The 14,733-nt window shown below is 35.3% G+C and overlaps 1 protein-coding gene across 17 annotated transcripts in view; it reads left to right on the top strand.

Annotated features, from left to right (window-relative positions):
- The window catches only part of LOC106079307 (deoxynucleoside triphosphate triphosphohydrolase SAMHD1-like), a 64,722-nt gene that overhangs the window by 12,013 nt on the left and 37,976 nt on the right, over positions 1-14,733 (top strand). For 2 of the 17 annotated variants that reach the window (XR_008778805.1, XM_056034662.1), the window contains exons 1-5: positions 8,207-8,295; positions 9,100-9,335; positions 10,153-10,309; positions 12,890-12,952; positions 13,063-13,220. Coding sequence is in view for 16 of the 17 variants with exons in the window: in XM_056034662.1 (XP_055890637.1) it covers positions 13,091-13,220 (130 nt within the window). In the remaining variant the exon portion in view is untranslated. Of the gene's footprint in view, positions 1-158; positions 514-1,592; positions 1,903-8,206; positions 8,296-9,099; positions 9,336-10,141; positions 10,310-12,889; positions 12,953-13,062; positions 13,221-14,733 lie in introns of those variants that run through there. The other 15 variants (XM_056034648.1, XM_056034650.1, XM_056034655.1 and 12 more) reach the window with 15 other exon arrangements.

Raw genomic sequence — 14,733 nt, forward strand, 5'->3', positions numbered from 1 at the left:
TATACTTTAACTTCATTAGACATTTGACTTAGATTAAATTCGGAGGTACTCCAAAATTATGCTGTGTTTTATTTAATTTTATAGAATTTATTATAATAGAAATCCAAACTTTAACATAAATTTTGCATTTATATTTAGACTTTACTGTTTACTTTTAGGTCTGAAAACCGATTTGATAAAACCTTCTAGGCTTGCACAGTGGAACTGTTATCACTAACAGAAGAAGGGCCAAAGGCGAGCATCTAGCACCTAAAGGACTCCATATCCTTGGGTGGCTACACACCTAGGAGAAGTAAAACTGGATTGAAACCTTGCTGCGAATTTACCCAAACATGGGAAGGCATCATGAAACAACTCTAAGAAAAAATTAGGAGTTGACGACCCTTCGACAGCTTGTAACAAAGTTCTACATCATGGCAGGATCTGCAACTGCCACGTTACTGATCCCAAACTTTATGGATATTTGCCGTTCCCTTGCACTCATCAGCTTAGTAGAGATGGGGAAGCTACCAGGTAGGCGACATCGTTCCAACTATACTTTTGTGATACTGTACCATATTGTTCCCAGGCTTTCATCTCGTTACAATTATGTCTCTATGAGATGAGCTTTAGTTCCTCAAAGATGAAGAATGCCAAATAAATAAAACTTAAATTATTATTATCATCATCATTATTACTGTTACTGTTATTATTACTACAATAAATGTATGCATACTGTTTAATTTCAGGTTTTTTTTTTATAATATTCTTTGGGTAGCTGAGCTTAATTTAAATCTTAAATATTAATACCCCGATTCTATATTATTTTGAAGCAGAGCACTTCTACAGCAAAGTATACCACTCAGCTAGATGTAGCATTTTGTTTTTATTTTTAAATATACAAAGTAATGCTATTATCACAAACAAATCATTTAGCTCAATGCTAAATTATTTAAAATAATATAACAACCTCATTTGTGAATCACTAGGGGAGGGGGTATCTGGGAGAAGGTTTTCCGTGCTGCCTTCAGGCGCTCAGTAAACACAAATCTGCTAGAGTCGGGAGTCGAACCTATTGGAGGACAAAATTATCAAAGTTGAACTGGGAGAAAAAGAGAGAGACAGAGAGAGAGAGTGAACGTGAGAAAATCAGTCTGCTGCTTGCCAGAATTTCGGCTTAAACATTAGTCAAAGCAAGACTAAGATACTAGTTCAGAACACCATTACTGTACCTCACGTAACCATTAATGGCCAACCACTAAAAAATTGTTGACCATTTTAGCTATCTTGGCTCCATCATATCCAACGAAGCTCTACTGTAAAAAGACATTAAAAACAGGATAGCCAAAGCAATGGGCACCATGTTACGGTTGCAGAAAAGAGTGTGGGACAACATATTGCTGAATAACACTATTGAAGCCTTAGTCTACCGGACCTGTGTGATGAGCACTTTGCTATACGGAAGTAAAACATGGTCAACCTATTCATGGCAGGAAAAAAAGCTGAATGTCTTCCACCTCCATTGCCTGAGGCGGATCTATATATAGCCAGTGACTCATCTGGGCATATCCATTGTCTTCCGAGACAATATATATGGCTCCTTCTACAATAAAAATTGTAGGCTAGGATATAAGTTGATTTTGTTTTTACACTTATTTTGTTAAAATAAAAACACTTATGTGTAGATTACTAAAATTAGACTGCGAACTTCCCGATGTAAGGCAATAAATTGTTAACTGTTTATGGTTGTATGGTTTACTTAATAAAGTAAGCGATAAAAATAAACTTCACCTTTGCGACGTGTCAAGTAAGAAGTGGTCGAAGATAATTGGGTTTCACACATCATGTGCTTTCGCGAGGAAATAGAAAATCGTTAAAACCGTCCGCTTTAAAAAAAGAGTTAAAAAGTTGAACAGTTAACATGTGAGTGTTTTTTTTTTATCTTTTTTAGATCTTTGGTCTTTTGTGATACTGGACCAGATTGTTCCCAGCACCTATTACAACTGTTATTCTATAATCATTTTATTTATATTGTCAAATCTAACATCAAAAAGAAAATCATCCTTTTTTGAAAAATGTTAACAGCTCTAGTTGTATGCTTTATCTTAGTTAGATCTCAGAGTAATATTGTATGACGTGCCATTTACACGATTTTTTTTATTGGACTGCAAATACTTAGTTGGTAAGCTTTCTAGTATGCTGCTGGATAAAAAGAATCGTTATTCATTACCATAAAAATGTATCAATCATATTGAGAATATGGAAATTCGCAAGACCAGAAAAAGTCCTTGCTAAATAATATAGACTAATTAAACATACTTTTTTTTCAATTTTACCCTACCGTCTATCAATAAGTAAAACTCAGCTGCTGTATTTGTGTGGAGCTCTGGGCGAAAATGGAAAAGTACAATGTAAACAAAAACATGACGAAAGTAATCCAGAACCTCTACACGCAGTCCGCTAGTGCAGTGTACTTCAACAACAACATTGGGGAATTGGTTTAAAGCCAAAGTTGGAGTTAGACACGGCAAGAAGAACTAATATAATATCTTGCGTATTGCGGACTATATAAATGGTTTGCAGGGACTGAGGAATAGCTCACTAGCGGATCCAGAACTTTGGAGTGGGGGGGCGATTTTTTTCCAAACCCTAACCCTAACGCCCAGTAAACCCTAACACTACGCATAAACGTGCATACAGCGCGCGCGCGTGCGCGCACACACACACACACACACACGCACACACACACACGCACACACACACGCACACACACATATATATATATGTATGTATATATATATATATATATATATATATATATATATATATATATATATATATATATATAAATATGAGAATAAAAAAAGCAGCATTTCTCAACCTTCGGCCAAAAACAAAACAACTGGGGCAGCGCTATAAGGTTCTCTGGTGAAGTTCGGGGCGTAATTCGTCTGTAATATACATGGGCGTAGCCAGGATTTTTTTTCGGGGGGGGGGGGTTTGGGGGGGGGGGAAATCCCCCCCTCCCCAGCGAAAATAAAATGTGTGTGTGTACATAATTAATCTTTATTACATTCTGACCCTTTCGGAAGACGTTTAATGTGCCCTAGAAAAGATTCTTCTCGGAATTAGTGGAAAACGTGTAGACTCTCCGCCCTTGCTAGCAAGGGGGTCTGAGGGAACTCGCAGCGCACCCCAAGCGCGGGGCGCCGAGCACTATTTCTGATTTTGAAAGCGAAACAAATGCATATTCTGAGGTATCTACAGTGCATTTAACTGCTATTAAAAAGTTTTATTTCAAAAACCTAATGTGCTATTCTTACTGACTTAGACCCTCTCGCGCCGTTCGGCGCATTTTCCGGCAAGCTGTTTCCGCTACTCTTATTTTGCGTAATTCATTTTGTCGGAGAACATGTCCCGCAAAACCTCATGCGACGCTCTGTCACAACCTTACTAAGGGTTCGACTCCCAGTTCGGCATAGGATTTCTTTGATTTAGTCCCGATCTCTTTAACTGACTCGTAGAATCTGTCTTAGCCATCTATGTCGAGCCACATTTAGTGTTTTTAATTTCGGCAGAAGACTATTTACACTTTATTAATGGGGCCCAAGCCACTGGTAGAAATTTGTAACCTTTATTGACTACGCTCCTGGAATTACATGCCTGTATTTCGCTTTCGATTTTATATCGAAAAGGAAAGTTTTTCTCGTCAAAATCATCTGTTGAGGAGTTTTAAACTAAAAAATCTCTGGAGTTTGTTTGTTTTTTAATTCAAAACCCAATTTAGCTACGATCATAGAATTTGGTGACTGTAGTTTGCTTTAAAATAATATTGAAGGGAGAGGTTTACAACTCTAAACGCTCTGTAGGGGAATTTTAAACTCAAAACCATCTGGAGGTGTTTTAAACTTTAAAGAAAAAGCCATCTGGAGGAGGGGGATTTAAACTCAAAACTTCCTTTGGCTACGCTCATAGCATTTTGAGTGCGCAAATTGCTTTTTTTTTTAAATATTGAAGTTGTAGTTTTCACCTTCAAACCAAGCTGACAGGGGGTTTTAAACTCAAAACCCCTTTGGCTAAGGTCATAGATTTTATAATGTGTAATTTGCTTTTTTTATATTGAATAGGTACTTTTTAGCTTCAAACCCCAACTGGAGGGGGGGGGAATTAAACTCAAAACCCCTTTGGCTACGCTCATAGAATTTTAAGTGTGTAATTTGCTTTTTTTTTTATATTGAAGAGGGGGGTTATCGTAAATTTTGGAGGGGGTTTTAAAATCTTCCTTAACTGTGCTGTTGGAATTTGTGGATTTTTGTTTGCATTTTTTTTGTTTTGTTTTATAGAAGAGGGCGATTTAACTGCAAAAACCTCTGGTAGGAGGTTAAAAACTCAAAACCCCCAATAGGGGGTTTTAAACTCAAAGCCCTTGGTAGGGGGTTTTAAACTCAAAACCCTTTGGTAGAGGGATTTGTATCTCAAAACCCCCTGATAGGGTTTTTTTAAATCTCAAAACCCCCAGGTAGGGGGTTTTAAACAGCTGTGCTGTAGTAAGTGATGATTTAGCATTAAAATCTCATCTAAAATAAACAAAATGAAAGCTAAAATCAGTCACTTAATTCCGTTCCCCCCCCCTAGGGGGGGGATTTTATTTCGGGGGGGGGGGGTGATTCCCAACCCCCCAACCCCCTCTGGCAATGCCCATGCTAATATATAAGATACTGACTATCGGTTTATGTTGAGTGAATGGCACACTTCTTGTTTTAACAGTACTATTTACACAATATTTAACAGTAAGCACAGAGAAGGATCCACGCATATTATTGATTATTGTAGCATGCTTATACAAGATGCTCTTGACACGCTAAGGAAAACAATTATGCTACTTTAGTCTTACTAAATCAGTGATTCTCAACCTCTTTAAACATGTATACTTTAAATTGAGTCACAAACATTAGTTTTTATGTTCAGTGTTAGTGGTGTTGTTATAAAGAAAACAGTGAGTTATTGATTGTATTGTATTTTGAATATTTTGATAATTTAAGAATTATTACTGGCAGAATTTTTTTCTATCTTTCACGTAATAAAGGCAATGGCATCGATTGCGTGCGAAGATTAAAGATGAGTGCAGTAGGTCACATCACTACGCAAACCCAGTTGCGACCAGCATATTTTTGCACATCTGATGCAGACAAAACCGTTGTCCGCCGGGGGGCCTATTTGAGTTGTATAAGTCCCAGCATTTCGTAGCTGTGCTAATTCGGACACTAATAGCTGCAAAAACGTATCTATTAATCAAAACGTTGTTGTCAAGTAAAGCGTTCTCCTAAAAGCGGACTGCTCAGAAAAAGGTTATACATTTAATCATAAAGTTACATGGAAAATGTGAAGTACACATAGTGTCACTATATCCTTAAATGTGACGTTTTAAGAAGACTTTACTGTTCAACAAGAGAAACAATATAGTGTACATTTTTTTGTTTTAAACACTTTTTACAAATATCAACGTTAATGAATAGAAATTTTTTTAACAAAATTGTTCTGTTAAAAAAATGCTTATATCAGTAAGTAATTATGACGTTCTCAGCAATTACAATTCTTGCTTGAAAAAGTTGCTGGACAGCCATGCAACTCTTGTCGCTCGTACAGTCTCAGTTAGGCCATCTGCACCCTGGTTGAGGGAAGACATAAAGACTGCCAAACTTATACGCCGACGTGCCGAACGTACATTTCAAAAGACAGGTCTGACGATACATCCACAAATATACATAGAAAAAAACAAGGTTAACCGTATGATTAGAGACGCAAAAGCTAGTCATATTCGACAAAAAATCGAAACTTCTGATTCTTCAAAGGAGCTATTTAGGAAATGTTGGGGGGAGCAAATAACGAACGTTTGCCGTCATCTATCCCAGTATCTGAACTTCCTGAATCCTTCAATAGATTTTTCATTGGGAAGATTGAGCAGATAAGAAATGACATGCCATCCCTCTCATCACAGCTTGACCACTCTCCAATTTTTCAAAATACTCCTTTTTGCGAGTTTCAGCGTGTATCTGAAGATTATGTCAAAAGTACTATTTTAAAGATGCCAAATAAGTCATGTGACCTTGATCCTATTCCAACTTCCTTGCTCCTTGAATGTTTAGATGAGCTTGTACCTACAATTACTAACATTTTGAACTCTTCACTGACTTCAGGCATTGTACCAAAGCAATTTAAGCATGCACTTGTCAGGCCCTTATTAAAGAAATCCAGTCTTGACCCGGAATGTCTAAAAAAACTATCGCCCGGTATCAAATCTTCCCTTCCTGTCAAAGCTTCTGGAGCGCATCGTGTTAGCGCAAATTCTTTGTCATCTTGAACAGTACTGTCTCTTGGAAGAATTTCGATCTGCATATAGGAAGTGCCGTAGCACAGAGACAGCAGTGGTCAGGGTACTAAACGACTTACTTCACAATTCCGACAAAGGCCACATATCAATTCTTTCCATGCTGGACTTGTCCGCAGCCTTTGATACGCTAGATCATGAAATTATGATGGCCAGATTCTCTGCAACTTTTGGTTTAGCAGGAGTCGTCCTAAAGTGGCTTGGATCCTACCTGACGGAACGCACCCAAAGTGTCGTTGTTAGCGGGACGGAATCAACAAGCTTACTTTTGAAGTACGGAGTACCCCAAGGATCAGTTCTAGGCCCAGTACTGTTCACTATGTACACATATCCACTCAGCGGTGTCATACGGCAAACCGGCTTCTTATACCATTTCTTTGCCGATGACTCACAGTTATACTATTCATCAGTACCCTCAGAGGTGTCGCATCTGGCAGAGAAAATCAGTAGTACCGTTGCAAGGGTGAGCGATTGGATGGTTGAAAATAAACTCAAGATGAACGAAGACAAGACAGAAATAATTAAGATTGGCACTAGGAACAATGTCTCAAAAGTTGAAAGCACAGATTTTCTCTTTATCACGAACTGCCATGTTCCTTTTGTCCATGTAGTGCGGAATTTTAGAGTTTTCTTCGACTCAACATTATCTTTCGACCCACACATAAGTAAGCTCTGCAAAGGTCTTTATCTGCAGCTGCGCAGATTAGGCCAGATCCGACCATATTTAACAACAGAGTCAACAAAAACGCTAGCTGTGGCATTCATACTCTCCCGCCTTGACTACTGCAACGCCGTGCTAGCAGGTATACCTGATGACAAAATAGCCAAGCTGCAACGTATACAGAACAACGCCGCTCGAATAGTCCTTAAAAAAACTAGACAAGATTCTGCTACTACGCTCTTGCGCACGCTCCACTGGCTTCCCGTGAAAGCGAGAATCGATTACAAGGTCGCCACACTTTGTCATCAGTGTATATATAACAATGAGATGCCCTTGTACCTTAGCGAACTGATTACTCCATATGTCCCCCAGAGAGCCCTGCGCCCAATGGACTCAACGCTTTTAGTAGTGCCACGTTTCTCCCTCAAAAGCTACGTCTGCGTACTTTTTCAGTTCACGGACCAAAGGTTTGGAAATCACTCCTCATTGATCTCAGACAGACAACATGCTATACCACTTTTAAGAAGAACATTAAGACCTATCTATTTAAAACTTTTTTAGATTAACTGTCATTTTAGCTCTCATGTTTATGTTTGTAATGTTGTTACAGCGCCTTGAGCCTACATTTTGTTTGTTAACAGCGCTTTATAAATAAAATTATTATTATTATTATAATTATTATTATAAACATTATTATTATATTATTATTATAAACACCATAACACTTTGATTCCGTTATTGATTGGAAGTCGTTTAAATCATCTATTCTATAGCATAGCCCTTTAACACACTACAAAAGTGTCAATGCATTGATATTTTAGCTAGGGATTAATGGAGCAATTTGATATTTAACATTATTATTGTCTATTGATCCTTTACAACAGAGACCGTCTCTTTTACACAGCAGTTCTATGTCCTTGTGACCAAAAACTGTTTCCACTAGACCAGTGGTCCCCAAAATGTTTTTGTCTCATAGACCCTTGCCAGGTTTTCTGGGTTTCGGTAGTCCCTCTACTTGCCTTGCAAGTTGAAGAGTGAAAAAGTAATTTAAAGCTACATATTAAGTTACAGAGATATCTTTTTATTGAAAAGATTCAAATTTAAACTAACTAAAATAACAATTAATATGATTGCTGGAATCATCAAACACTCTGGAAATATTTTTTTTCTATTTGCAGGTTTGGTTTAGCATCCGTTGCTATGGATATTATGTTTCATATATGAATTTGTTGTTCTATGAAGTAGTCCTTCAAACATTAAATATTAAGTAATTCATTAATTAATTTGTAAAAATTTTCGCAAAGAGCAGTTTCTCATCTATTTCTTGATCTTTAACGTTGCTTCAATTAGGTTAAATAAATGTTAAATAAAGCATGATCATTTTCCTTACATTTAACATTTTTTCTCTAGTCACATTCGTTATTTCCCTTAACCATTTCTCTCTCTCTCTCTCTCTCTGTCTCTCTCTCTTTCAACTTAGCTTTATTTCTCTTCTCCCTCTCTGTTTCTCTCACTCTCTATAACTGACATCTTCTGTCAGCACTTTATTTCTTGTTTATTAGGCATGAAGAAATTTTCTTTTTCTTAAAAACAATTATTTTTATAACATCTCAATTTAAAAAATAATGTATAGTTCTGAAGTTTTAGTTCTCTGCACTTTGTCAGTATAGAGAAAACCTCGGTTCATGCAACATGTGTATCACTTCAACGTTTGCTAGTACAAAGTACAAAGTCTCAAAAGGCAATTTAAAGTAACCCTAATCAAACTTGCAAGCACAGTGTTTTACCCGAATTTATGTGTACTATGTGCAGAATAGTATGTGTAAGGTAGATAGGCTTTATAATAAGTATATGACCACTCTGGGCGTATGAATTTCGTTACCAAAGTCTATACATGATTTTAAACGTTTAAAATATTTACTTTAATTTCAAGCGTTCTGATATCAGTTCGTGTTTCGATATAGCGCACGGTTTAGCGCTAAACTATAAGAAACTCGAACCTAATTGAAGCAACGTTCTCAACTATCAATAATATCGATTTCTTTTGTCTTTTTTTTTTCAACTCAAAAAGTAGGTATATTCTTCTGAGAATTTTCGGTAGCAATGAAATCAATAGTTCACTAGATAATAATTAGCCTTACATTACATTAGAATTAAGCACAGCAGTTACTAACTAAAACGTTTTATTGCAAATATACTACATGTTCGGGCATGTTGGATACTGCTTTTATTCTCTGATCGATACATGAGGGAAAACTTAATGCTCGTCGCTTTCTGATATTTTGGCAGTAATAGAACTGGGTCTAGGTAAGTTTGATTTAAAATGGTTAGGTAGTTTCCCCTATAGGTTTTATTCACTTCTAAATGGTGTGAAAATCACTGTCGTAATGCTAATTTTTAATGCATCTATGATAACACTTTTTAGAATTCCGCATTTATTCTAATATAGCCAGTATTTACTATAAATTAAACTAGGTCGAGATGAGAGTTGCTTGTTCCAAGAGGCTTTTTTTTAACCAGTCCACGTAGTTAAAAGAAATAATTAAAAAATTTAGAATTAAACAATTACTTTTCAATTTCTTGTGTTTCCTTTATTTTAAAAAACTATTCAATTTTTGTTATATTATTTTTGCAGGCTATAATTATTGTGAATGCCTACATTATTTAAAATTTATATAAAGACCTTTGTATCTAACGTTTAATCTACGAATGTTTCTTTTACGCAGGGCCGGATTCAGACTTGAAAAGGTCCTAAGCTATTTTAGATAGGAGGCCCTGTGTATGTCCAGTATCATATGTATATAAGATGTTCGAATAGTTAGAGAGTTTAACTTATGTATGATTAAGAATTATATGGATTTAAAAAACATTAATCTTTGAAAGAAATTATATATTTTTTAAATAACTCTTTTAAAATGTTTATTATAAGTAAATCTAAAAGGACCGACCAGACTCGACCTTTACTCAAATCTATTTTGGACCGACTTGTAGTTTAGTTATGGCTAATAGCCTTCTAAGTCTATAGTCAACAATAAAATAAAGTATCCCACAGTTCTTAATTCATCAAAGATTAAGTAACTTTTTATTTTTTTATTTTGTATAATTTTAATAAGTTCATTCGCAGATTGTTTTACAAACACAAGATACGACACCTGAACTTCAATTCCCACATTTTTTCTATGACTTGTTAGGGAAAGGAGCAAATTGTGGGACAAGTTCGAGTAATCCAAGGAAATAGCCAATGTGAGGTGAACCAAATGTTTACTTATCTCCCCTGAAAGGTAAACCAAGCTCTGCCAAAGTAATAATGACTTCTAAAACTCGTTGAAGAATGTTTCCCTGTATGGGAGTAGCCAAGATTTTTTTCACAGAGAGACACACACATGCCAAGCATTATTGCCTGTATTTGAAACTTTAAAAAATTCACATTCTGAATTATCTATAGTGCAACTGCTACTCCTCTGTTTATTAACAAAAATCGTAGGTGATATATAAAATCTGCTCTACACTGCATCTTTTAATGGAGGCCTGTGACTGGTAGAAGAATAAATCGTTTTGTGAAATATTTTATTTCGTGTAGGACTGAACCTCAAATGAATGTAGTTTGCTTTAGTTTTATAAGTCTGTGGCTTGAATTCTCGTAAATTATCTTTATAAATGGGTTTCAGCAACTATCAGATAGGCCCCATCACTAGGCTCCAATGATTACTATAATTTTGCTTTAGTTTGTTGTTTTAACAGGGTGATGGGTTAACCACGAAACCCTTTATAGATACTGTCATGGAAATAGGGATAGTTTAGCATTGAAATCTCCTCTCCAATAAAAAAAATATGAAAGTAAAACTATAGTCACCAAAAAGGGGATTGAGCCCCAAATCCTCCCCCCCCCCAATACGTCAATTTTTTCCAGAACTGTCATTTATTATTTATCTTTTCTTTATAGCTTTGAATTATATATATGTTTTGTCAATCACAAAATATAGCGTTGATATTTCTGTAAAAAAATAGGATTTGAAAAAAGTTAAACATAGCCAGTTGCTGGCGAATTGTTAAGATATAATTTTTTTAAAATATCTCTTTTGGTTTGAAAAAAAAAAAAAACCTTCTTTCATTTTCCCAAATAAGCCAGTTAAATCCTGACTGACCTTTTTTCTACCCAGTATAAAATGTCCTCTTAGTACTGTAGCATTCGTGTGTATTTCTTGTTTGCATCGTCTGTGCTTGAACTGTTTCTCTGGTTTATAGAACGTAATAGGCCTCTGTTGCCTCCTTCGTGGAAGTAGATTCTTTACAAATAAATCTATTATCTTACAACTAAATTACAATTTGTTAGTGTATTATTCCACTGACAGATGTCTGCGAAAGAAGCAAGGGATCGAAACAGCTTTTTTTTAATTTAAAAATTTTGTTTCTCATGTTTTATTTAAATCTATTTATTTCAAAAAAATATGTCATTGATTTTGAGGCGTTTTGACAATAAACTATTTTTGTTCTTTCTTTATTTTTGTAATGGCGCAAAGCGTACTGTTATATTGATTTCTAGATTAAGACAATGTTGCTTTGTTTTCTGGTAAAAATCGATCGCTGACAAATTATTGCATTCAGTACCTGTAACAGCTATGCTATGCACAACCACCTAACAAGGAATTTTAAAAATCAAATTATTGCGTGAACAGAATTAATTGCTGTGCAAATATTATGTATCTTGTATAAATAATGTCCTGCGCATGCTAAAATATAGCAGAGACCAACACATGGGAATACATGGGGGATATCGTTGTTTAGAGTAAAGGAAATTAAATATTACATGCTCTAATTCTATTAAAGCAGAACAATATTTCCCATACTTATCAATATTAGTTTACATAGTTCTTGATTTGTTTAGAATATATAAGATCACTCTAGTCTCTACTAAACTTCGTTTTAAACATTTCTGTTCTCTTATCTCATTTCTTATCTGGCTCTGTTCCAGGATATAAAAGCAAAACAATTAATTAAATATCGTCAAGATTTCTTTCCGGATTACATGTTAAATTGGCATAGAACAGTGCATGTGTATAGTGGAACACATTGGATATATTGTGTCCTTGTGTCCCCAACTATTGCACTGAACAGGGGGGCACTGTATTACAGTGTTAAACATGAGTGAGCTTGTAAACAAGAACAACATACAAAATACTTTTTTTTTAAGTCATTGATCTAGACCAACAATAATAAATCTGTTCAATTAGACTATTTTTTTTCAATTGTTTTTGTTTAGCGCTACTTCATGCTTTTAGTTTTCTCAATAATCTGTGATCCTAGCGCTTGTCTGGACCATTCGGGAGCATGGGGAAAAGGGAGGGAGGGGAGAAAGAAGGTGATATCGGGGTGAATTTTCACATATTCACACTTTAAAAGCATTTATATTTAAAAAAAAAAACGGAGCGACCTGAATTCGATCTCATGACTCAAGCCTCCTCCGGTCGACATACTGACCACTCTGCTAGATAGGCGCCTATGTAAATAGAATATTGTATAGTTATTTTTTGTTTGTTAAAAACTTACTATAAAATTGCGACCTGTAAAGGGGACTAATTTAGTTTATACCACCACATCAGTCAAGTACAGTTTCTTCCCTTGTTCGAGATACCAAAAAAAATTGATTACCAAAAGTTAAATAACTACTTGGTTAATTTTTTTAAAAATTGATTCTTATGTCGTCAGGTAATTGAAATACTTTGAAAAATTTTAGCTTGATCCGAGATTGGGTGTCGGAGAAAGACAGAAAGACAGACTTTGTAAAAATAAAAAAAAGTAAATTGTACAATGTAGCGTCTTATTTATGTTTGGTAATCTATTTTGATCTTCTATCACCAAAGGTTAAAAGAAAGTAGTTAAACTAACCTTCATGCGTTTAAAAACAACGGTATACTAAATTGCAGGTAAGGATCATTAGTTTCTACATCTAAATACTAAATTCATATGATATTGTTAATATTTATAACATTTGACCGATTCTGAACTAGTTGAGTTAAAACTTTAATCTGTGTAGAAAAAGAACTTTTTCAAAAGTCCACGAAATGGCGACATCTGACCAAACAAGGAAAAGGAAAAGAGGCGAGTGGAAGAAGATGAAGCTGGAAAATTTTGAGAAAATGCTTAAAGAGCAAAAAGTCAATGACAAGATTAGAAAGATCATTCATGAAAAAGGTTAGTTAATTTTTTGTTAAATATCTGTCATCTGTGCCTCTGATAGGTTTTTGCAACTCATTTATTACAAAACATAAAATCCACAACAAAAAATATTTTCCTTTGTTACATAGGGCAAAAATATCTTAAAACCTTATGTAACATTTAAAAAAAATTAAAGCAGAACAATATTTTCCATACTTAGTATTAAATACATAGAACCTAACTATCAACTATTAATCATCTGAGGTACATTCCTTTTCTTTCTGTTACTGCTGAGATATTAGCAGATATATTTATTGTAATAATACGATATTTCTTTAATTATGTTTAAGAATTATTACAGAATGAATTGAAATAAGCGTCACAAACAGTAATAATACTAAGGCTTGTCCTCGAGTCCGAAGTGGAGTGCTGTATTTCCCACGGCTAAGCAGCCCCAGCTGTGACCTACATATACACAAGTACTTAAACACAATCAGAAAATACATTCTAGAATCAGGTTCTTCTAAATTAGATAGACCGAAATTAAACTCAGATGCATAATGCTGACTGCTCTTGCACCAATTTATAGCGGTATTTAATGATGCGGTTTCGGTCCAAGTGTGAAAGTAACTAACGGTGTTATGTGCACATCATGGTGCGATTGTAAAATGGTGCGATTGTAAAAAAAAAGGTGCGAATGCATGCTGAAAGAAGTAGAGAGGAGATAAACAAATGAAAGAATGTACACGAGACTATTACTGACATTTATTACGGGTTTGAACCTTGCCTAAAACTATTTATAATTTAAGGCTTGTAGTTCTCTGGGTGAATGATTAAGATTCCCATCTGCCCGTATCAAATAAATTCTGATGAAAAAAAAGAAGAAAGAGAAACATTACGTGCTATAACATTTGTTACGAGGTGGTCGCCATTAAAAACTTTGTTTTGAGTGTAGGGTTTTATAATGGGATGGTCGCATATTTAGGGAAGTCTGGCCTGGGAAAAGACTTCCTTGTGGAACTGTCACGTGGCCTTCAGGGACATTTGTGGTTGTCGATCGAGATGCATTAATGAGAAGTTTAGTTGTAGTTAGTGTTGAACGGCAGACGTGCCTGAATCCAAGGGAGACAAGTAAAAAGAACTGGTAAACCTGCAAAGAGTCTTTAGGGTAGAGTTGAGACAAAGACTTACGAACATTTTTTTCCTTTGTTTAACATGTTTTATACATTCCTTTATAATTGAAGACAATAGTACCTTAGTTTGAATTCACGGGATTGCTGGAGTTGGCGTCGATCAAATTTCGTACAGGTGACTATCGAGACAACAGCCCAGAGCGCATTCCACTTGAAATAAACATCCTTGTCCTTCTTTATACCCTCATCGAAGAGTTACTTCTTGTTGTCAATTTAGAGCTTCATAGTATTGCAGAATCGTATGACAATACAGTTGCTTGAATGTCCTTAATAATGTACACTTAAAATAAAGTTAACAATTCTATTTCGTTACAAAGCATTAAAAATTAGATGAACGTCTTGGATTTCTAGATTCC

This window comes from Biomphalaria glabrata, chromosome 7, assembly GCF_947242115.1.
Source record: "Biomphalaria glabrata chromosome 7, xgBioGlab47.1, whole genome shotgun sequence".
Taxonomy (NCBI): domain Eukaryota; kingdom Metazoa; phylum Mollusca; class Gastropoda; family Planorbidae; genus Biomphalaria; species Biomphalaria glabrata.